Source organism: Sus scrofa, chromosome 12, assembly GCF_054392235.1.
Source record: "Sus scrofa isolate SSC_HxYL_T2T_F1_AM1 chromosome 12, Sscrofa_HxYL_maternal_Yorkshire_Landrace_v2.0, whole genome shotgun sequence".
Taxonomy (NCBI): Eukaryota; Metazoa; Chordata; class Mammalia; order Artiodactyla; family Suidae; genus Sus; species Sus scrofa.
In genome coordinates this window covers 64595018-64617079 of record NC_139394.1, presented here as the reverse complement: position 1 = coordinate 64617079, position 22062 = coordinate 64595018, and the positions used below count along the sequence as shown (strand labels likewise).

The window sequence follows — 22062 nt, the reverse complement described above, 5'->3', positions numbered from 1 at the left end:
TGAGCTGCTAGATCCACCGGAGCCTTCTTCAGTGAGCGCTCTCGGTGCCTCGGGTCCGCGGTCCCCAGGGCCACGTCCTCTGGACCCCTGCCGAGGCCTCATCTCTGCGCCCCCCTCCCCCAGCTTAGCCCTCATGTCCCCAGGCTGGTCGCCCAAAGCCGACTGGGTCTGCCACACCCCTGTGAAAGGTGCCCTCGGCCACGGCCCTGGTCTCACCCCCCGGACCTCTGCTCCGCGGTCTTCCTCTTTCTGTTCAGCCTGATCAGCAGAGACGCCTCTGCCGCCAGCGAACTGGTTTCCATCCGCACTGTACAACCTTCCGTCTCCTGTCCGATCCCCAGAGCGGCGTGTCTGCCTCTTTCTTCCACGGCCTTTTCGTCCTGGATTTCGTTATCTGAGCACCGATCTGATCCTTCCGCCCACTTTCACCTCCCACGGCGCCAGCCCCTTCTCCGCCCTGACCTTCTGCGGGTGCCTGCGCCAGCCCCTTCTCCCACCCCTGCCAGGGCTCTCACTGGGCGGTCGGGGCTCAGAGGGACGCCAGGCCCCGGCCTCTGACGGGTTGTGTGCTCGCGTTTCTTGGCATGTGAAGGTGTTTCAGGTGCCAAAATCTGGGCGGAACCCCTTGGCTGAGGCAACCCTAAATTTGGCTCTTTTCTCAAAAAGGAATGAGGGAGAAGTTGCAGGCACCGGAAGATGGGGAGCCCGGTCAAAAGGTTAGGCCTCTGCTTTTGCTTGGGGTCTAGGTAACATCACACAGCCTCTGCTTGGGGGAGCCCTTGTCTGTCGGGGTGGGCACAGGGAAGGAGGGGTCGGGACCCAGGCCTGGGCCCCCTCACCGCTGAAGTGAGTTCAAACAGCAGGTTCCGGTTTTCAGCTGCCACCCAAAGCAGTAAACTGCCGATTTGGGAGAACGATTCCTCCCAAGGATGTTGCGAGCTTCGCACACTTTGTACTCGTGTAAAACTCGTCTAAGAAGGGCGAGCTAGGAGTTCCTGTTGTGGCGCAGTGGTTAACGAATCCGACTGGGAGCCATGAGGTTGCGGGTTCGGTCCCTGCCCTTGCTCAGTGGGTTGAGGATCCGGTGTTGCCGTGAGCTGTGGTGTGGGTCACAGACGTGGCTTGGATCCCGAGTTGCTGTGGCTCTGGCGTAGGCCGGTGGCAACAGCTCCGATTAGACCCCTAGCCTGGGAACCTCCATATCCCTCGGGATCGGCCCAAGAAATGGCAAAAAGACCAAAAAAAAAAAAAAAAAAAAAAAAAAAAGAAGGGCGACCTACACGCAGTACGGCAGGGTGACAGCTCACACTCCTGGTTTGCAAATCGCTTTTGCCCACTGAGAAGGGAAAATCCACTCTGTGGTCAGGGCGGGGCGCCCCTGCGGACCAAGTTCCCTGCGCCCTGGGTCTCAGTGCGGAGGGGCCCTCATCAGCCGGACACCGGTTTTTATGTGACTCTTTGGCGGCCCTCTTCCTTCTGCTCCTCTTTTCCTCTTAGGCTGTCACTGGCGCGGCGCGGCCCGGCCTCCCAGGTCCCCGACCTCTGCCCGCCTTGGAGGACAAAGGCGGCCGGGGCTTAGGAACGCGCTGGAGAGGCGGCGGTGCACCAGCCGCGACACCAAATAAGGGCTGCGGGCGCCCAGGGGGCGGGTGCGGGGCAGCGGGAGAAGCCGGCCCCGGCCGTCGCCCCGGAGGCGATGGAGGGGCGTGGGGGGCCGGGGTGAGCCCCCCGGCAGGTGTGTGGGGCAGAGACCCAGGCGGCTCCGCCAGCAGGAAAGCACTCAGTGTCCCTGCGCATCAGCGCCGCGCTCGCTCCCTGCACGGGGCGGGGGCCGGGGGACAGGACTGCAGCGTCCGCCCTCCCCAGCCACGGAGGCCGGCAGGCCGGGCCCCTGAAGTCCTGGAGGAGCGAACCCGAGCGCTAAGTACCTCCCTCTTTCTCCGGCCGCAAGATTCTAAGATGCTCTCCGTGCCGCCGGCGCCCCCACCTCGGGGTCGCCTCCCGTGCGGCTCCCCCCGCCCGCCCCCCCTCTTCCGCTCACACCCCGCGGGCCGTGGTCCTGACTCGGCCTGCGGGGAGCCCAGGCCCGGATCCCTGGGGACCTGACAACCCAGGGCCCTTTAGCCAGACGTTTTCGCGCAGACCGGCCTCGTTTTCAAAAGTCAGCTCCTCTAAATCTAGTTCCCATCATTGGCCGGGAAGGCCGGGCAAAGTCACCCTTAGGAACTCGGGGTCCTTCCTCCGGCTGCGCGTCAGCATTGCCTTCCTTGGGTGTAGGGATGCTCTCTTTGCTTTTCCCTTGAACAGACCCCCAAACTCCGGGGCGTCCTGAGCATTTTCTTGGCCACAGTCCACGAAGTCAGAGCAACTGCTCCCTGGCGGCAGGAGGACAGATGGTGGAGCCCCTTCCCCCGCAAGTGCAGAGAAAGCCAAGTCTCCACCTGAGCTGACTCTGACTTTAAGGCGTCCCTGTTTCCTCAGAGCAACTTTCCAGAAGGATAAGGTCAAAGGGCACAGATAATCCCCAGAGGCCAACCACCTTCGCACAGAGATGCGGCTGTTTAAACTCGCCGGGTCTGGAGCCGGACCCCTTCCGCGTGCACTTGTGTTTGTTCGTTCGTTTGCCTGTGTCTGGGCGTCGGAGACCGCTTGCATCCCCTGCTTTGTAAGAGGCCTGCTTCCTTCAGACAGCCTTTCGCAGGCCTGTCGGAGGTTCTGGACAGTCTCCAGGCCTCCTCTGTGACCCTGCAAGTGCCGCCCCCATTCTCAGCCGTCCGCTGCAGGCTTCTCATCAGGAAACCTCACCTGACTGACCTGAGATGCAGAATGAGGGGCGCAGGGACCTGGGTCTCCTAATTAGAAAGTCTGGGTTCAAGGTGTGACTGGCCAGGAATGTCAGAGCTTCCCTTTGGGCATGTCCAAACTGCAGAGGAGTGCTCCTGAAAGGGGGCCCATCAGCAAAGGGCCTGCTTTGCTGTCCCTGCTTTGCTTGGGCAAAACCTGCCCAGAAACTTTTCAGCCCACCGTAGTCTTCTGTCTCAGCCAGAGTTTCTCAGCTGCCCATCTTAGTGGAGTTACCCAGACACGTCGCATCTGAGGGGTTTCCGTACTCTTTTACTGCAATTGCAGTAGAAGCTGAGGAGCTTGCTAATGACCAAAGGACATTTCTAGAGCCTCTCCATGACTTCATCACCACCCCTGCAGGCCCGGCCGATCTGGATCCCGGGAGAGTGACGAGCAGCGCAGGACACCCGGCCGTCAGTGACGCAAGCCACCGCTCAGTTCACAGTTGCCTTGGGTGGGGAGGCCGTTCCAGGCGTTCCTTTTTTTCTTAAATTACTTAATGAATTTATTGCATTTATAGTTGTACAATGATCATTATAATCCAACTTTATAGGATTTCCATCCCACAACCCCAGGGCATCCCCCCACCGCCCGAACTGTCTCCTTTGGAAACCATGAGTTTTTCAAAGTCTGTGAGCCAGTATCTCTTCTGCAAAGAACTTCATTCTGCCCTTTTTTCATATTCCACGTCAGTGAAAGCATTTGATGTTGGTGTCTCACTGTCTGACTGACTTCACTTAGCTTGATAATTTCTAGGTCCATCCATGTTGCTAAAAATGCCGATATTTCGTTCCTTTTAATGGCTGAGCAATATTCCATTGTGTGTATGTACCACCTCTTCTTGATCCACTCCTCTGTCGATGGACATTTAGGTTGTTTCCATGTCTTGGCTGTTGTAAACAGTGCTGCAATGAACATCGGAGTACATGTGTCTTTGCGAGTCGTGGTTTTCTCTGGATAGATGCCCAGGAGTGGGATTGCTGGATCAAATGGGAGTTCTATGTTTAGTTTTCTGAGGAATCGCCATACTGCTTTCCACAGTGGTTGCACCAATTGACAATCCCACCAACAGTGTACTAGGGTTCCTTTTTCTCCACACCCTCTCCAGCACTGATGGTTTGTAGACTTTGGGATGATGGCCGTTCTGGCTGGTGTAAGGTGGCACCTCATTGTGGTTTTGATTGGCATTTCTCCAATGAGTGAGGTTGAACATCTTTTCATGTGTTTTTTGGCTATCTGTATGTCTTCTTGGGAGAATTGTCTGTTTAGATCTTCTGCCCATTTTTGGATGGGGTTATTTTTTTTGGTATGGAGCTGCAGAAGGTGTTTATAAATTTTGGAGATTAATCCGTCAGTCGATTCATTTGCAAAGATTTTCCCCCATTCTGCGGGTTGTCTTTTCGTTTTGTTTCGGGTTTCCTTTGCTGTGCAGAAGTTTAATTAGGTCCCATTAATTTTTGCTTTTACTGTCATGACTCTAAGAGGTGGATCTGAGAAGATGTTGCTTTCATTTATGTCATAGAGTGTTTGGCCTATGTTTTCCTCTAAGAGTTTTATAGTGTCTGGTCTTATATCTAGGTCTTACTCCATCTGGAGTTTATTCTTGTGTATGGTGTTGGGGAGTGTTCTCATTTCCTTCTTTTCCATGTGGCTGTCCAGTTTTCCCAGCACCACTTATTGAACAGGCTGTCCTTTCTCCATTGTGTATTCTTGCCTCCTTTGTCATCGATGAGTTGGCTGTAGGTGTGTGGGTTTAATTCTGGTCCTATCCTGTTCCACTGATCTAGATTTCTGTCTTTGTGCCAGTACCATATGGTTTTGATGACTGTTGCTTTGTAGTATAGTCTGAAGTCAGAGAGCCTGATTCCTCCAGCTCCATTTGTCTTTTTCAGGATGTCTTTGGCTATTCTGGGTCTTTTGTGCTTCCAAACAAACTTTATTTTGTTTGAGTTCTGTGAAACGTGTCCTTGGTCATTTGATAGGGATTGCATTGAATCTGTAGATTGCCTTGGGTAGGATAGTCATCTTGATAATATTGACTCTTCCAATCCAAGAGCATGGGATGTCTTTCCAACTATTTGTGTCATCTTGGATTTCTTTCATCAGTGTCTTAGAGTTTTCAGAGGACAGGTCTTTTGCCAGGTGTTCCTTGACTAGAAAGCTCCACTTCCCTGGGCGGCCTGATTCCTGCTTTCCTGCTGGCTTCGAACCACACCCGGGGATCTCCCAGGAGTGGGGCTGGGGTCCTGACAACACTCCGTCTGGCCCTCGGCGCCATGTAGCTCACCCCTGTCCAGCCAGCTCCCAGCCCCCTCTGGCTGTAAGGGGCCAACCAGCTGGGCTTTCAGGGAGCTCACAGGCTAAGAAAGTGGGTGTGAGACACTGGAGGTTTTAGGCAGCCTGGGGCTCCTGGTAAGAGCTGTCCCTGTTGGTCTCTCCCTTCAGCCTGTGAAACACCCATATCTCTCTCTCCCTGGTGCTGCACTCGGGGTAAGTTACCTGGCTGCCTGCCTTTTTTTTTTTTTTTTTTTTTTTTTCTTTTTGTCTTTTTAGGGCTGCACCTGTGGCACATGGAGGTTCCCAGGCTGGGGGTCCAATCAGAACTGTAGCCACCGGCCTACACCACAGCCACAGCAACACGGGATTCGAGCTGCATCTACAACCTACACCACAGCTCACAGCAACACTGCCTCCTTAACCCACTGATCAAGGGCAGGGATCGAACCTGCGTCCTCAGGGATGCTAGTCAGGTCCTTTAATCACTGGGCCACAACGGGAACTCTCACTCCCTCGTCTTAACAAGGAGATCTACCCAGGTTCTCTTCACCTTGGACTCAGAAGTTACATCCCTCTGCTTTTACCCCATGGAAATACCGAGATGCATACAAAGAGTTATGTACAGAGATACCAGTTACCTTATTTCAACAATAAAAATTGGAAACAACCTAAATAATCAAATGGATGCCTCAAAAAATGATGGCATATTTAAATCAGGATCTGGTGATGCAGAAAATGACGGCATAGCCACAAGTACCCCAAGAACTGTGCGAGGCAGTGCGCTGTCTGGGGCGGGGGTGAGGGACCGGGTTCCTTCTTGTCGGTCACTCTGCTGTGTCCGGCTTTCGTACCCAAGATTACTTCCTGGACCAAGGAGGCTGCTTAGGTTCCGGCCCGCGGCGCACACTCCAGCCAGCGAGAGGCAGGACAGCGCGGAGGAAGTGGGCCAGAGGCCATGGCCAGCTCTCCCTCAGGAGGGGCCAGCGGCTGACTCACACCGGTGTTTCCATTCCGCCAGCATGTTTCTCTAAGGCGGACTTGTTAATCCATCAGAGAAGAAAAGATCCATTATTGCAAAAGTTATTACTTGGAGCCAAGCCTTGAGCTGATTAGGGCTGAACTTCAGGCAAAAGACAGCTCATATAGTTGGTTTCAGAAGAGTCACTTTTTCTACACTGAGTAGTTTTAAATTTCCCATTGTCAAGCTGTGTCTCTCTCTGCCTTGGAGGCAAGTAGTCCCAGTTGGGATGCCTTGCTCTTCTCAGCAATTCACACTTTTTTTTTTGCCCCTAATCTGTTTTATAAAATTGCTATCTTCTGGAGTTCTCCTGTGGGGCAGTGGGTTAAGGATCCGGCATTGTCACTGCCTCAGCTTGGGGCACTGCTGTGGCATGGGTTCAATCCCTGGCCTGGGAACTTCTCCATGCAGCCAAAAAAAAAAAAAAAAAAAAAAAAATTATCTTCCACAGCTCTTACTTGCATGTTCCGACCCCCAGAGAGGGGTGTAGAGAACTGAAGCCTGCCACCAGTACAGCCCCTTGACACAGAGCTTGGCGCCTGGTCAGCCTCATTCATTGTCGCGTGTGTTTAAGTGAACCACTCTTTGACTTGAATGGTACAAAGCACACATGCGAACTAGGGCTGTGAGGCGCAGGTCTGTCCTCATCTCAGTCTATAGGTGGAGAGACACAACACAATGGAAACGAACGGACTGTGCCCTCTAATTAGGTGCTGGGGGGCGGTCCAGGCCGTAGCTGCTAGAAAAGCTCTGTAGGCTCCCTCCCTGATGCAGGTAAGGTTTGTCATAAAGAATCTGGCCTCGCCCAGAGAGGTCTGGCCTTGGCCCTTGGCTTCTGGGAGGTAGTTTAGGTCACAGCTGATGGCAGTGCCTTTGCTTGGGGAAGGAGTGGCACCACCTCAGCTCCCAGGCTCTGGGTCGTGGGGTGTCAGGTCCACCTTCAGGCTGAGATCGATCCCGGGGCTGGAGGCAATCCAGGGATCATGCCTGAGTCATGGAGCCAGTAGAGGCTCTGGACACGAAGCAAGGGTGAGCTCCCTGGTGGGCAGTGCCCCGTGGTATCGTCACACACCAGAGCTGGCAGGACTGTGCCCAGACTCCAGGGCCAGGGAGCGTTAGCCCCCCCCCCCCCCCGGCATTCCACGCCCTCTGGACTCTGCCCTGTGTCCCCTCCCCCTTCTGATTTTCCTGTGTCATTTCCTGAAAACCCATAAGCCTGTCGCCCAGAGAAGCTCTCGGTGAGTTGCGATCCTCACACCTGAGGGTGGGTTGGGGACCCCTGGACTCGCGCTTCTCGTCAGAAACGAGGGCGGTCTTGTCGTCGGCCCCCAGCGCCCCCGGGAGGCTCCGTGGCGGAGGCCAGCGCCTCGTGACAGCCGCACCCTGACACCGACCTGTCGCTTTACAGTTTCAAACAACCTCCTCGCGCAGCTTATCTTAGTCCCTCTCCCGGAAAAGAGCAGTCAAGGGATCACGCGGGACACAGACTGGGGACACTGCGAGGGCCCGGCCACGGGGGTGTGGACGAGATCCCAAAAGCAGAGCTGCCGAATCGCACGTGCCAGGTCACAAGCGGGGTTACCGTCCAAGGGCCCCAGACGGCTGACCTCATCCCCGGTCGGCGCGCTCAGCCCGAGAGAAGGGCGTGGAGAGACCCGTTCCGGGGACCTCGCTCTAAGGCCGGTGCCCTGCGGGCGGAGCCCGTTCTCGGCACAGAAAGGGCAGCGGCCGTGAGCTGCCCAGCTCCGGGCGTCGTCCCAGACCCGCGAATCCATGGGCTCAGCCAGCTGCTGTCCCACCCCTCCAGCCAAGGGGACACTGGGGGTCGGTTCTGACGCCTGGCCACCGTCGCGAGGCCCCCACCCTGTCAGGGCCGCGAGCCGAGGCTGCTTTCAGGCCGTCTTCCCCGAGTCCTGTCTCTCCTCCCCCTCGAGCTCAGCAGGTCACAGGCTACAGCCTGAATTCAGCTCCGCTCCCAGGGAGCAGGGCTGGCCCCTGCGTCACCGCTATGTGTCCAGCGGGAGGGCTAGCAGGACAGGGCCTGGCAGAGCACAAAGCCACCTGGATAGGAGGCGCCCAGGGAGCTGGGAGAGGGCGCCAGGGAGGCCAGGGACGCACCCGCGTGCCACCTGGTACTGAGGTCACGTCGTATTCCCCCCGCGAAGCCCCCGTGACTCTCCCTTGACCGAGGTCCTTGGAGGGTCCCTTCACGGCCTTTGTCCAGAGAGCGCTCAGAGCCCCTGCCGGGTGGGAGGCAGAGAAAGCCCGTGTTCTCCTGGTGGCATGTGGGGGTCACCCGGGACCTGAGTGCGGAGGTGGCCCCCTTTACAAGACTAGGAATAACACCTTCAAACTGAAGTTAGATGGGGCCGCGGCCTCAGCTCCAGCAGCGGGAGGGGAGCCCTCTGCCCCTGCAGGCGGCCTGGGGGCGGGGGCCCAGCTCCCCGGGGCTGAAACCTCTCCGCTTTGCAGCCAGAAATCCTGGGTCACACAACCCTAACAACCTCGCACCAGGCCTCTCAGCACCATCCATCCAGGCTCCTCAACAGGTGTCTGAGGCTACACGAAGTGACAAACTTTGTACCCTTGACCAATGCGTGGTCCCCGTGACCCATACAGACACACGTCCCTCTACCCTGCATCCGAGCTGGTGGACAGGGCCTGTCTCCCTGATGTCTGCTTCCTCCCATCGGCCCCAAGCACAAAGCTCCCAAAGCGCGCGGTGCAGGGTCCGGCAGCCACTCCTGGCCGTGTCCCCTCCGACGGGCCACCCATACACCTACCAGAGCTCAGGGACAAGCTCAGCCTGCTTCGAAACGGTGACGCCGCTGTGCCTCTTCCTTCCAGGGACTTCCCAGACAACCCGGCTGTGCGGTGGGACCCAGGGCGGGTGGCCGACGTCCTCCTCCGGCACATAGAGCTGAACAGCATCGACCTGGTAAGGGGCGCCCCCCGAAAGCAGAAAGCAGAGCCGGGCCGGTCACCCCGGGCAGCCGGTCGCTCTCAGCAGAGGCCCAGCCCTGCCTCTTAGACCTGTCGGGGGAACGAACACGCCTTTCCTGAGGCTGTGACCGAAACCCAGTGCTCGGGTAGGGGCCACGTCTTTCCCGAGCTGAGCTCCCCCTCCCACCCCCACCCGCAGCCCCCGAAACTCAGGTCCCCGCGCACGTGTGCCGGGACCCGCCTTGGCCTCGAACTTCCTACCAAGCGTTTTCATCTTAGAGAATCACTCTGACTTCGGCGGTAAACGTTACAGGTCTCATCTCACACTGAGGAAAGTGAGGCTCGGGGGGGCCCTGCAGCTGCCCAGGGGCGGATGGTGGAGCAGCTCCCTGGGCTTCAGGCCTTGATTTCGCACTCCAGAAACGTGAGCACAATCAGTAAACGCGGGGGAACCTCCCGGCACAGCTAGAGCACCAGCAGACATGGGCTCACCCGCGGGCTGCACAGCCTGGGAGCTGCCACCTCCGCGCTCCGCCCCCGGCAGCCGTCTGCAATCGTGACAACCCTTCCTGAGTGACTCCTGAAATGCCTACCATGTAAAGCCCCAATCACCTGCTTTAAGTCCTGATGAATCCTTGTGAAAAGAGGGAGCCTGCTGGCAGAGACACGGGAGGCTTTCGCTGGTGAAGGATTCAGCTCCTGCCGGCGGGTGAACTCACTAGACCTGTGCTGGGAGCAGATTTTTGTGGCCACGATCGTCAGACCATCTCTGGGTTCCAATGGTGGAAACTGGGTCCACGTGGCCCAGAAGCGGCTCGTAACTGGCTGCTCAGAATTCACACGAGGTGGGCTGCAGGTGGGCCCTGGTCCTGCCTGCTGAGCTGACTGCCCTTCTTGTCCTGGCTGGAAACACAGGTCACCAACAGGGGGGGCACCACCAGCCCTCCCGGCGGTGCCTTCCCACGGGGTGGGGGGGGATAGTCCATAGCTGACAGCACAGTGGACGCCTGTTGCCGTGCGTCCTGTGGGTTTTGACAAATGCATGACACGTACCCGCCACACACTATGATTAGATTGTTCTAAGCCTTGGAAAATGTTCCCACTATGGAGAATTTCAAGCATATGTAGAAAGAATAGTTTGATAACCTCATCTTTCCATCACTCAGCCTCCGTAATCATTAACTCCGTCAATGTTATCTTCCCTTAAACACCTGTTCACCTCCCCGCCGCCCATGTTATCGTCAAGCCAGTCCTCGGGACCATACTGCACATTTAAATGTTCAGTATGCCTTTCTAAAAGGTACTTACCGAGTTTGTGTCAACACATAGCGCCGCAGTTCCCGGCGTGAGTCAACGGTAATGAACACGACCAGTAGCCGTGAGGATGCAGGTTCCACCCCCGGCCTCGCTCAGGGGGTCAAAGTCTGGCGTTGCCGTGGGCTGTGATGTAGACCGGCAGCTGCAGCTCTGATTTGAGCCCCAGCCTGGGAACCTCCATGTGCTGCAGGTGCGGCCCTAAAAAGAAAAAAATACACACAGAGCCATTATCACACCTGAAAAGTAATAATTCACTTATATCATTATATGTTTTCAGACGTCTCATGTCATAAATGTGTTTTTATTTTGTTTTTATTGTTCCAGCTTATTTGACTCAGGATAGGTTGACAGGACTTGAAATTTTCTTTTACTTGATAGCCCTCCCCCGTGTCTGGGCTCAGTGAATGTCAGCTGCTGTTATTGTAGCAGGTTTTTCTGTATATGAGGTCAGTGTTCTGTGGTTTAAAATAGAAGGACCAGGGATTTCCCTGGTGGCTCAGTGGGTTAAGGACCCAGCACTGTCACTGCTATGACTAGGGTTCCATCCCTGGCCCCGGAACTTCTGAATGCCACAGGCATGGCCAAAATAACGAATGAAAGAGAAAGTCCCTCAGCGCTTTCACGCCCTTGACATGGCACAAGGAAGAAACCAGACAGGAGTTCCCGTCGTGGCGCAGTGGTTAACGAATCCGACTAAGAACCATGAGGTTGCGGGTTCGGTCCCTGCCCTTGCTCAGTGGGTTAACGATCCGGCGTTGCCGTGAGCTGTGGTGTAGGTTGCAGACGCGGCTCGGATCCCGCGTTGCTGTGGCTCTGGCGTAGGCCGGTGGCTACAGCTCCGATTCAACCCCTAGCCTGGGAACCTCCATATGCCGTGGGAGCGGCCCAAGAAATAGCAACAATAACAACAACAACAACAACAACAACAACAAAAAAGACAAAAGACCAAAAAAAAAAAAAAAAAAAAGAAACCAGACAAATCGGGCAGCACCGACACGAACAAGGGTCACAGGTCACCAGCCAGGAAACCAGTGTGCTCGAGGGGCCAGGCAGATAAGAAACAAAGGCAGCATGAGGCCAGGTTCCGGGCTGGCCCCACTCCGCTCTGCTCCCCTGGCCAGGACCAGAGCAAGCAGCAAACCCACAGAAACCGTGTGCCCCCACTCGGCCCCCGAGGCAGTCCGGGGCCTCCTGTGCTCCCCGGGCTCTGGAGGGAGGCGGGGGAGCAGTCCGCACGGTCCCCAGGGAAACCCTGTGTCTCTCGGCAGGTGGTGACCTTCGACGCAGGCGGAGTGAGTGGTCACAGCAACCACGTGGCCCTGTATGCGGCCGCCAGGTAGGAGTCAGGGTGAGGGTGGAGGAGCGGGGTTGCGCACGGGCCCGGGCTGGGCCCCGAGGCCTCCAGCTGCGTCGTCGGAGCCCTGTTTTCTCTCCACGTGCAGTCCCCCAACCCGGGGCCTCCCTCCAGCCTCAGGACAGAGCTTCCTGACCCCACGGCTTCGCCCAGTGGGGGACGAGGGATTCTCACTCAGTGGCCTCAGACGGCTAGAGGCCCCTTTGAACTCCTTGCAGCGCAGCCCAGCCGGAGGCCGCCCTGCCCGGGAGGCTGCGGTGCCCTGGCCCGGATGCCGTTTCTCGTGCAGCCCCGCGGGGGACGGGCCAGCTCGGGAGGGTCTTTCCAGCCCCGTTGTCGCCCTGGGGCCTGGGCTTGAGGCTGGCATGGACTCAGCTCGGCCTCCTGGGCCTGTAGCGGCCCCTCCTCAACACTGCCTGCAACACGCACAGCTGCGGGGTCCCCGGGGAGCCTGCACCCCAAAACCCTCCCGGCATCCTACGCTGTGTTCTCTAAGAGCCCCACACGCAGGCTCACGGAGCCCCCATCGCCCCCCAGCCTCCCCCACAAGCCTCCCTGGCTGCCCCCTCCTCCCCTTCCCGACCCGCCCTGCTGCCTCCCCACCTCCAGGACACATTTCTCGGGCTCAGCCAGGCCTGTCCCTCCGTCTGCCGGGTGAGGCCCACTGTGCCTGCGTCACAGAAACCAAGGCAGCAGCGCGGCTGGGCCTCCCCGACGGCCGAGAGCCCCATGCACGGTCGGCCTTGACCGGAGCCCCTCTCGGCAGCAGCTGCGCGCCAGGCCCCAGTCTGTGCCATGAACAAGGTCACTGCGCTGGGCCACCCCGCCCTCCTCTCAAGGCCGTGAGCACAGGGCGGCCTCTGCTGTCAGGGGTCGGGGACGGACCAGCAGGGAAGAAGTGCCACTGAACACTTAAGATCCCCTCCCACCACACTCTCCTCGCAATTTCAAGACAAAACTCGAGTCCACCGTCGTTACCTTCACCCCTGATGGGCAGAGCGTGGACAGGGCGCTTCAGGAGCCACCGGCCACCTCGGCCGAGCTTGGGAAAGGGGCCCACCCTGGTCCCTTCAGCCGTGGCCAGAGGCGTGGACTCCGAGGACCCGACACAGTGACTGACGCAGAGACCACCCAGAGGCTGAGAGCGGGGCCCAGGGAGGGCACTCTGGCTCTGAAGGCCCTGCCCGCAAAGCGCGGCGGAGTCGTCCTCACTGTCACTCCTCTCCCTCCTCCAGGACCCTGTGCGCAGAAGGGAAGCTCCCTAAAGGTAAGGCCCTTCCCTCCTGCCCAGCCGCCAGCCACTGTCCCACGAGGGTGAGGCTGGTAAAGGCAGAGAGCTGTCCTCAGCCAGGCGGGGCGGGGCGGGGCGGGGCCCCCCGCTCCTGAGGAGCTCGGGGTGCCGCCTGCCACAGCCGTCCCCGGGTCTCCACACCCCGGGCGGGAGGGAGGCCAAGTGTCAGGCAGGGCTCTTGAGACACAGAACCAACAGGGAGCGTAGACAGAGGCGAGGCCGGGCATTGCGCGTGCAGTAAGGCGGCCGAGACGCCCCCATCCGCCGCCTGCGAGCAGCGGGCATCATTCAGTCGAGTCCAAAGGCCTGAGGATGGGGAGCTCCTGCCGCAAACCCCAGGCTCAGGGCGGAGGACCAGGGCCAGCTGGGCAGGCAGAAAGGAACCGTCCCCCTCCCTCCACCTTCTGCTCTGTCGGGGCATCGGACGAGGCCCCCTCAGGGGAGGCCTTCTGCTTTGCTGAGCTGTCCACGCAACAGTCACAGACACACCGAAAAGAGTGTTCGGCCAGGGACCTGGGGACCTGAGCCCAGCCAGGTTGGCGCATGAAATCCACCCCCTCCCCGGGGCTTCACCCCCCGACTGGCAGGTCTGTAATCTTCGGGGATGTCCCCCGAGACCCACGTCCACCCCCAGCTGATCAGCCCAGTCGTAAGTGGCAGGTGGGCCCCAACGTCTGACGTTTCTAACTCACAGGAAGGCGTCGGACCCGCCTGGCCGGTCGCCGCGTGACCCCCGCGCCTAACTGCTCTGAGCCGTTTCTAGTAAAGGGCCATGGCAGGTGTCCCTCCCAGGGGAGCCTGAGGATGGCGGGGTGACCACGCAGGCAGTGTCCCCTCTGGCTGGGCTCACTGCATGACGGGGCCGCGAGGGCGTAAGAGCAGGACTCCGTGCCTTTGATTCTTCCCAACCCGGGAGACAGGCGGCCTGCACTCACTACCAGCCCATCTTACAGAGGAGAAAACCGAGGCCCCCAGGGCCCCTCAGTTCTGTAGTGATGAGCAGGAAGCAGGTGTCTGGCCTCCCGGGACAGAAGTCCTGGGTGCAGCCTGGCCCCGGCCCCTGGCAGCCGCCCTTTCCTGCTGGGTGTCCTGGGGCCCTTCCGCCCCTCTTACCTGTGAGGATGAGGGACAGAGGGCAGCTCTGGTGCCACGGCGCGGCCGCCACCCTGCCTGGAGCCTGAGGGAGGCGGGGCACTGAGCCTGGATGCCCCGCCCCCCAGGGTGCAAGGTGCTCGCACTGCAGTCTGTGAACCGGCTGCGGAAGTACATCTCCCTGCTGGACCTGCCCTGCTCCCTGCTGCTCGCCCGCGATGCCCTCTTCGTGCTCACCCGCCAGGAGGTGGCCCAGGCCCAGGTGAGGACAGCCCGCCCGCCCCAGATCTGCGCCCCAGACCCCAGCTCCTCAGAGCCCCTCACCGAAGGCCTCACGGCGGCAGTGCCCCCCAGGCTGGCCCGCAGCGGGGCCTCGGGAGCTGCAGACACTCAGGCACGTGCCCCTTGTGTTCCGATGAGAGAAATCACACATGTGGGAAAGAAGCAAGTAGCACAGGCTCATGCTGAAACCCTGGAGATACATAAAAGAAAGAAGAAAATAATTCATGAAAATTACCTGCGCTCCCACCGGTCGGAGGTGATCCCTGCTAACCCAGCACGTCCTCTATATAAACAGTGTGCACGGCACACGCAAAGTGCGATGCCACAGAGTTCCCCTGTGGCGCAGCGGAAACGAATCCGACTAGGAACCATGAGGTTGTGGGTTCGGATCCCGCGTTGCTGTGGCTGTGGTGTAGGCCGGCGGCTGTAGCTCCGAGTGGACCCCTAGCCTGGGAACCTCCATGTGCCCCTAGTGTGGCCCTAAAACAAACAAACAAACAAAAAACCTACTGCAGGAGTTCCTGTGTGGCTCCGAGGTTAAGGATCCAGCGTTGTTGCTGCTGTGGCTCTGGTTCAATCCCTGGCCCAGGAACTGCCACATGCCGCGGACATGGCCAAAACCAAAGAAACGAGCGTAGGCTGCAGAATCAAGCAGACAGGGTCACATCCCAGCTTTACAGCCCACTTGCTCGCTGAGGCTCATGAGTTTCTCCATCTCTTTGTTCAAAGGCCGCACTAACTGCAGCCCTTTACTCCCCAACCCTCTGCTGCAGCAGCGCCTCCCGCTGTTCGCAGAGCCGAGCCAGGACCCGGGAGGGGAGGCGGAGGTTGGGGGGCCAGTCCAGGGAGGTATAAAGGTCCAAGAAGACGCCAGATCCGGCTGTCGCACGGGCATGAGGGCGGGTGGCAAGAGGCGAGGAGGCAGGGCTCTGCTCACAGCCACCCTCTGATTCTTCTAGAAAGCCATGTCCCGCCACCGCAGCCAGCTCCTCTGGTTCCGCCGCCTGTACGTGCTCTTCTCCAGGTACCTGAGGATCAACTCCCTGCGCCGCCTCTGAGCCTGGGGGCCAGGGCTCGTCCGCAGCGGGCACGGCGCCCCTCCAGCCGGTCGGCCGGCCTCTGCCCAAAGGGAGGCTGTGCAGACCAGAGTGTCCCCCTCTGGGAGCAAAACCAAACAACCGCACACCAGCCAGCCTGAGGATGACTCCAGGCACCCCGCTGCGTCTCAAGCTCTTGTGGGAAACAGCTCACCCAAGGGCACAGTGCAGTCAACCCCCACCCCAGCCCCCTGTCGTTACAAAAGAGCCTCGAGGCGCTGAAATCCCTTCTCAGGTGCCGTGTATTTTCATGCTGTCACCAGACAGACACACGCACCGAGGACCAGTCTCCGCTGAATTCGTCCAACCCTGGTTCCTGCACAGGCCACATCTGCGTCTAGGGAAACGTCTCCGTTTAACGTCACTGCTGCAGGCCGGGCTGCCGAGGCCCAATCACCATGCCCAGCGCTTCCCAAGGAGACCGCGGTGCCCGGCCTGCCGGCAAGGAGCTTACAGTCAAATGGCTCCCCGTGCGCCATCCGGGAGAGGCAGGACACAGGAAGAGAAACCTGGAGCTTCTCTCTGCAGCCAAGAATTATGTCTTAAAATCGTGCTACAAGCCCAAGTGCAGGGAGAGGAGAGGTCGGCTTGGGAGCCCAGGGCAGGAGGTGGCCCGGGGCAGGGAGCAGACGGGGACTCGGGGTGAGGCCAGACTACCAGCTCCGGGGCCTCGGCCCAGGGCTCAGGCCCTTTTCTGCCTCAGTTCCCTCACCTGCAAGATGGGACGGCGATGGCCCCTGCAGAGGAGACGATGCCCAAAGGCGATGCCACGAGTGTGGCCCTAAAAAGAAAAAAAGAAAAAGGATTATCAACAGCAGCTGCTTCCAGGTGGTGGGACTTGAGGCTCACTTCCTGCTCCTTTTGTCTTAATCTACATGCGGACCTTTTTTTTTTAAGTAAATGAAGTAAAAGTCTAGGTGGAAAAAGAAAATAAACTAACCTTTTATTTGCAGATCCTGGTGCAGGACGGGTCCGTGTCAGCCAAGGGCAGGCTCCTGCGCTCCGGCCGTCCTCTTGCACAGGGCCCTGGGCACCACCAGCCCTGCCCTGGGCCCCCCGCTAGAGCAGAGCTGGTTCTCCTTGGGACAGGGCTCGGGGCTGCCTCCAGCCCCTGGGGCTAGGGAAGGGACCCCCGTGGGACGCAGCCCCGGCAGGAAGAGGTTGGGCAGCTCCCAGAAAGCAGCCTTCCTCGGGCAGACGACCCCGCGCAGTAGAGCCCAGCAGGCGGCCTGAGCGCAGCCGTCCGTCCCTGGCCCTGGGGTGGGGACACCTGCTGTGGGGTAGCCCGCGGCCTGGGACAAGGATTGGAAGTTCCTGGTTCCCCCAAAGAGGGCGGCACCAACCTCAAGGGAGATGCGGGTGGGGGCTCATGAAGAAAGGAAAATACACACACACACACACACACACACACACACACGCACGTACGCACGCACGCACACACACACACACACACACACACGCACACACAGGAGCTCCCCCTGTGGCTCAGCGGGCCAAGAACCCAACATGGTGTCCATGAGGATGGGGTTCGATCCCCGGCCTCACTCAGTGGGTTAAGGATCCGGCGGTGCCGTGAGCTGTGGTGTAGGTCGCAGACGCAGCTGCATCCCGTGTTGCTGTGGCTGTGGTCGAGGCCGGCGGCTACAGCTCCGAATGGACCCCTGGCCTGGGAACCTCCAGATGCTGCAGGTGCGGCTGTAAAAAGGAAATGAAACACACACACACACACACACACACACACACTCTTACTCAATAGGAATTCCCTGCGGAGAGTCCTGGGAGGCTGCTGCTGGGGGCGGGGGGGGGGGGTGCTGCCCCCACCCCCCCAAGGTTGGGGGAGGGTGACCCCCTGCAGGAGAGACCCGCAAACTCCCTCCGGCAGCTGTGGGGAGGGCTGGCCTTTGCCAGTTCTCAGCCCCCTCCCCTCCACCCCGACACCAAGGGCACAAACAGGGGCCCCTCCCCCAGGAACCTCAGAGGGAGGGGCCTCCGCTGGGGGGAGGGGGCTCCCAGCCCTCACTGAGGGAGCAGTTAATGCAAGAGACCTCATCAAAAATGATCACAAAAGCTCAGCCGGGCCCAGACCCCGGGGGGCTCTCAGAAGAGGCCAGAAGCGAAATGGGCGTCAGGCAGAAGGTCCATCTCAGAGCCGGAGGCGGGGGGAGGCCAAAAAACGAAGTCACAGTGGAGAGGGGACGTGAAGGACACATCCGGGAGCCCGAGCACGGTCACAGGCAGGGATGGGCAAGGACCCCACGACTGAGAGACCACGCGTCTGAAGGGCCCACTGTATCCTCGCCAGCTTTGACTTTTTATTTTAATGTATCTCTTTTTTTTGGCCTTGCCCGCAGCATGCAGAAGTTCCGGGACCCAGGCTTGAACCCATGGCACAGCAGCAACCAGACTCACAGCAGTGAGGACGCCAGGTCCTTAACCTGCTGAGCCACCAGGGAACTCCTGTTTTTAAAAAAAGATACACAAGTATGCCGGCAAAATTCTAAATTTCAGGTCAGGAAAGATAAGGTGTCCCCAGGGGTCCCCAGGGGAGCTCGGGAGGAAGGCAACAAGGAGACAGACACAGGACCAGAAAGGCCACCACGAGCAGCATCGAAAAGCACAGGATCCGAATTCACATGGGGAAAACGGGAAACGAGACTTAAAAGCCTGCGAAAATAAGAAAAGAAGGAAAGGGAAGCAAAGGATAAAATATAATGATAGGAATGACCGGAAAAGAATAAAACCAGATTTCAGTTACTTGAAAAAAAATAACAGATGAGCTGAATTCCCAACCAAAACAGAGACTCTCAAACTGAGTTAGAACAAAATCCAGTGACATTTAACAGGCGACAGAGGCCGAAAACAAAAGCTGAGCCGGCCACATACACCCAGCGAAGGCCGACAGAAGGCAGGAGAGACTGACTGCAGGCCCTCAGACATCCAAGAGGTCAAACCTGGACCCCGGGGGCTACTGCACAACCGCAGCACGCTCACGCCCCTCTCTGAGAAGCTGCAGGCCAAGCATCCGAGCAGCCAGGTACGTGAAACAAAATCTCTCAGAAATGCAAGCTCTTTATAAAACATGGAGTCATAACAAAAGGCTTTAATATTCGTTTAGAATTGCGACAAATCAAATTGGCAAAAACACACAGCATTTAAATAATATAAGGAACTTAAAGTCAGCAATCACTTCTTATGTGACAGAATATTTACAAAACTCAATTATTTATCGGCCACTAAGAAATCTTTTTTTTTAATTTCTATTTTTTAAATTTCATTTTTTGTCTTTTTTGTCTTTTCTAGGGCCACACCCACGGCACATGGAGGTTCCCAGGCTAGGGGTCGAATCGGAGCTGTAGCCACCGGCCTAGGCCAGAGCCACAGCAACATGGGATCCGAGCCACACCTGCGCCCTACACCACAGCTCACAGCAGCGCCGGATCCTTAACCCACTGAGCAAGGGCAGGGACCGAACCCGAAACCTCATGGTTCTTAGTCGGATTCATTAACCACTGAGCCACGATGGGAACTTGAGAAATCTTGAATAAACTCCTCAAAGTAGATTTTGCAGGCCACATTCTTGGATTATAATCAAATAACATTCAATAAAATGATGAAATGACAAAAAAAACCTGCTTAGAAATCAACTGCCTTACTTAGAAACTGCCTCCCAAATGGCTGCCAGAACAGAGAAAATTACAAATTATCTAAAAAGTAATAAAGTTTACACTTATGTGGAACCTGTATTTCAGGTAATTTATAGCCTTAAATACGTCTATTTCTTTAAAATGATTGACAAGTGATTCTATTTTTAAAAAACCCAACAATGTAAATCAAGAGAAAGGAGGAGGAGGAATTTAACACGAGTAAACCAACCACTGAAGCAGGAGAAAGGGTGAGTTTCTCTGAACGTCAAGTAAGCCACACCCGCCAAGCGCAACCCAGGGGAGAAGACGGCAGTGCCACGACTGGGAACAGAATGGAGGTGACAGCCCCAAAAATGGAAAGGACCGGACAGGTTTTAAGAAACGGCGTGCACGCCCAGGGCAGCAAAACGACACCCTAAAGGATGTCGTCCGAGTGAGGCTGGGCCACTCCCAGACCCTGTCATGATGCCAGAGACAAGACCCAGACACCACCAGGTTGTGCCACCGCAAGAGTTACGAACTCCGGGGCTTTTCACCTTCCAAGGACTCGGCATCAGTCCAGCTGGCGCACCCAGGACCCGAAGGAGGTGGGGGCTCCTGGGCCAAGTCCAGAAGGAGGGAGGGACCCCTGTGTGGCCAGGTGCTGACGTGGCAGCTGACTCCTTGCACTGGAGGCTGCGCCTCTGCAAAGTAAAACACGCTCCAGAGCAAGTCCCAAGCCAGGGTCACCTCCAAACCGGCTCCAGCCCCAGCTCCCAGGACAGCTTTGGCTGCTCACATTCGAGCACAGGATTAGGGAGCAGGCACTGCACGACGCCCAGCGGCAGGACACTTCCTTACCAGGGTTTCACAGGACTCGAATTTACTGAACTCGTGCAAGAGAACAGACCCATAGCCGCAGAAAAAATGAGAAGGTAATTCTAACAGATTTGTTTAAGGTTCCTTGTCTAGATGGTTTGACAGCTATCTAAAAATAATTCCAATATTATTTAGAGCATCAGGTAGACAGAAAAGTACTCCAGGTCACAGACAAGCTAACACGACACAGCCCAAAAAAGAAAACCAACAATTTGTGAAGATAGGTGCAAAATATAAAAGAAAATATTCGCAAACTGATTCCAGCAGTGTGTCAAAAGAAGGACTACTCCATGACCAAGTACGTACTATTCCGGGAGCAAGAGTGGTCCCACTCTGGGAAGCCCTTCAACACAACTCATTACATCAACGACTCCAGGAGAAAAGCCGTATTCTTTTACGTACAGGTGCTGAAAGATAACACAATTCAGTCACTGTTCCTAGTAAGAACTTTCGAGAAAAACAGGGGAAAAAGTAACAACTGAAGTATAATGAAGACTATTTACCAACATCTAGGCCCTAAAACTCTGTGGACACGCGGCCACTGTCATGACCATCAAGGCTGTTCAGGAGGGTGAAGCCGACAGAGGAGGACGGAGAAAATTAACTGGTGTGAGGACGGGAAGAGAGGGCGCTGGGCAGAAACCCCAGAGGCCAAAACATCCGCTCTAACGCAGGAGGGGATCTGGTGAGGCAGCTGGGCACGAGGTATCCTACGGAAATCAAGAGACCGGCTTTAATTCGGAATCATGTGACAGCAACGGAAATGGGGGGAAAAGCCCCAACTCAGCAGCTTCAAGACTATAAAATACCTAGGAATACATCCCACATACATACGTTCTCTCTGACAGGAGATCTAAATGTTTCTTTCTTTTTTAGAGCCGCAGCAAATGGAGGTTCCCAGGCCACGGGTCTAATTGGAGCTACAGCCGCCGGCCTTTGCCGCAGCCACAACAACGAAGGATCCGAGCCGTGTCTGCGACCTACACCACAGCTCACAGCAACGCTGGCTCCTTCACCCACTAAGCAAGGTCAGGAATTAAACCCGAAACCTCATGGGTCCTAGTCAGATGCGTTTCCGTTGAGCCGCAACGGGAACTCCAAGATCTGTCTAAATTTCAGTCACTAAAAATCCCAGCTGTCTCTTGCAGAAATGGACAAACTGATCCTAAAACCATATGGAATTGCAAGAGACTCAGAAGCCAAAACAATCTCAAGAAAGAACAGAGCTGCAAGGCTCACATGTCCCGATTTTAAGAACTACTACAAAGACCTAATTAGTAGGAGCTAAAATCATCCGCCTCTTGGAAGGAAACACAAATGTTAACTTTTGTGACCTTGGATGAGGCAACAGCTTCTTAAATACGACACCCGACACCCAAGCAGCCGAAGACAGCACAGAAACCTTTGTGCATCCAAGGACACCGTCAAGGAAGTGAAATTGGAAAAAGTATTGGCAAATCATCTGTCTGACAAGGACCTGTACCCAGCACCCTCCCCGTGACGGAGCTGAGAACCGTGAGGAGGCCTGGTGCCCCAACCTGCCTTAGGAACTCAGAGCGCTCTCAGTCAAGAGCCGAACAGGACTTTGTCCGGCCCTCACGATACCAATTCTAACATTCATCTGAGGAGCTCCCTGGTGGTCTAGTGGTGAGGACTCTGAGCGTTCACTGCTGAGGCCTGGGTTCAATCCCTGGTCTGGGAACTGAGAGCCCACATCAAGTTGCTATATGCTGTGGCCAAAAAAAAAAGTATTTTGTTTTTTTAATCTCTTTTTTGGCTGCACTTGTGGCACATGGAAGTGCCCAGGGCAGGGATGGAATCCAAGCCACAGCTGCAGCCTATGCCACAGTGCAGTAATGCTGGATCCTTCACCCACGGTGCCAGGCGGGGGACTGAACGGGGGCTGCCACAGAGAGAAGCTGGATCATTAACCTACTAGACCACAGTGGGAACTCCACCCAATTATTTTAATAAAATTCATTTAGAAGACAAAATAGTCCAAACACAGTAATGAGGAAGATGCACACTAGCAGATTTTTTTTTAA

The 22062-nt window shown here is 56.9% G+C and overlaps 2 protein-coding genes and 2 long non-coding RNA genes across 6 annotated transcripts in view; 1 reads left to right on the top strand and 3 right to left on the bottom strand.

Annotated features, from left to right (window-relative positions):
• Nucleotides 1-14608, bottom strand: part of LOC102164805 (uncharacterized) — a 30686-nt gene extending 16078 nt beyond the window's left edge. Inside the window, exons 1-4 of one of the 2 annotated variants that reach the window (XR_014822072.1) lie at nt 14461-14608; nt 10391-10597; nt 9695-9811; nt 8923-9074 (exon numbers count right to left, since the gene is read on the bottom strand). This is a non-coding gene — a long non-coding RNA (uncharacterized LOC102164805). Of the gene's footprint in view, nt 1-8922; nt 9173-9694; nt 9986-10390; nt 10636-12731; nt 13070-14460 lie in introns of those variants that run through there. The other variant, XR_014822073.1, reaches the window with a different exon arrangement.
• PIGL (phosphatidylinositol glycan anchor biosynthesis class L) overlaps nt 1-16467 on the top strand; it is a 39558-nt gene extending 23091 nt beyond the window's left edge. The window contains exons 3-7 of the mRNA XM_003132024.5: nt 8987-9077; nt 11668-11735; nt 12989-13020; nt 14265-14398; nt 15378-16467. Coding sequence (XP_003132072.1) covers nt 8987-9077; nt 11668-11735; nt 12989-13020; nt 14265-14398; nt 15378-15476 — 424 coding nt within the window. The 3' untranslated portion in view covers nt 15477-16467. The remainder of the gene's footprint in view (nt 1-8986; nt 9078-11667; nt 11736-12988; nt 13021-14264; nt 14399-15377) is intronic.
• Nucleotides 16468-17816: 1349 nt separating this feature from the next.
• Nucleotides 17817-22062, bottom strand: part of CENPV (centromere protein V) — a 43990-nt gene continuing 39744 nt past the window's right edge. Inside the window, exons 4-5 of one of the 2 annotated variants that reach the window (XM_084986468.1) lie at nt 18100-18179; nt 17817-17972 (exon numbers count right to left, since the gene is read on the bottom strand). In XM_084986468.1, coding sequence (XP_084842594.1) covers nt 17921-17972; nt 18100-18179 — 132 coding nt within the window. In that variant the 3' untranslated portion in view covers nt 17817-17920. Of the gene's footprint in view, nt 18180-22062 lie in introns of both variants that reach the window. The other variant, XM_021066287.2, reaches the window with a different exon arrangement.
• LOC146398430 (uncharacterized) lies at nt 18596-20727 on the bottom strand. Its single transcript, XR_014822081.1, has 2 exons — nt 20521-20727; nt 18596-20424 (listed from the first exon to the last, which is right to left on the bottom strand). It is a non-coding gene; the product is annotated as an uncharacterized LOC146398430 (long non-coding RNA).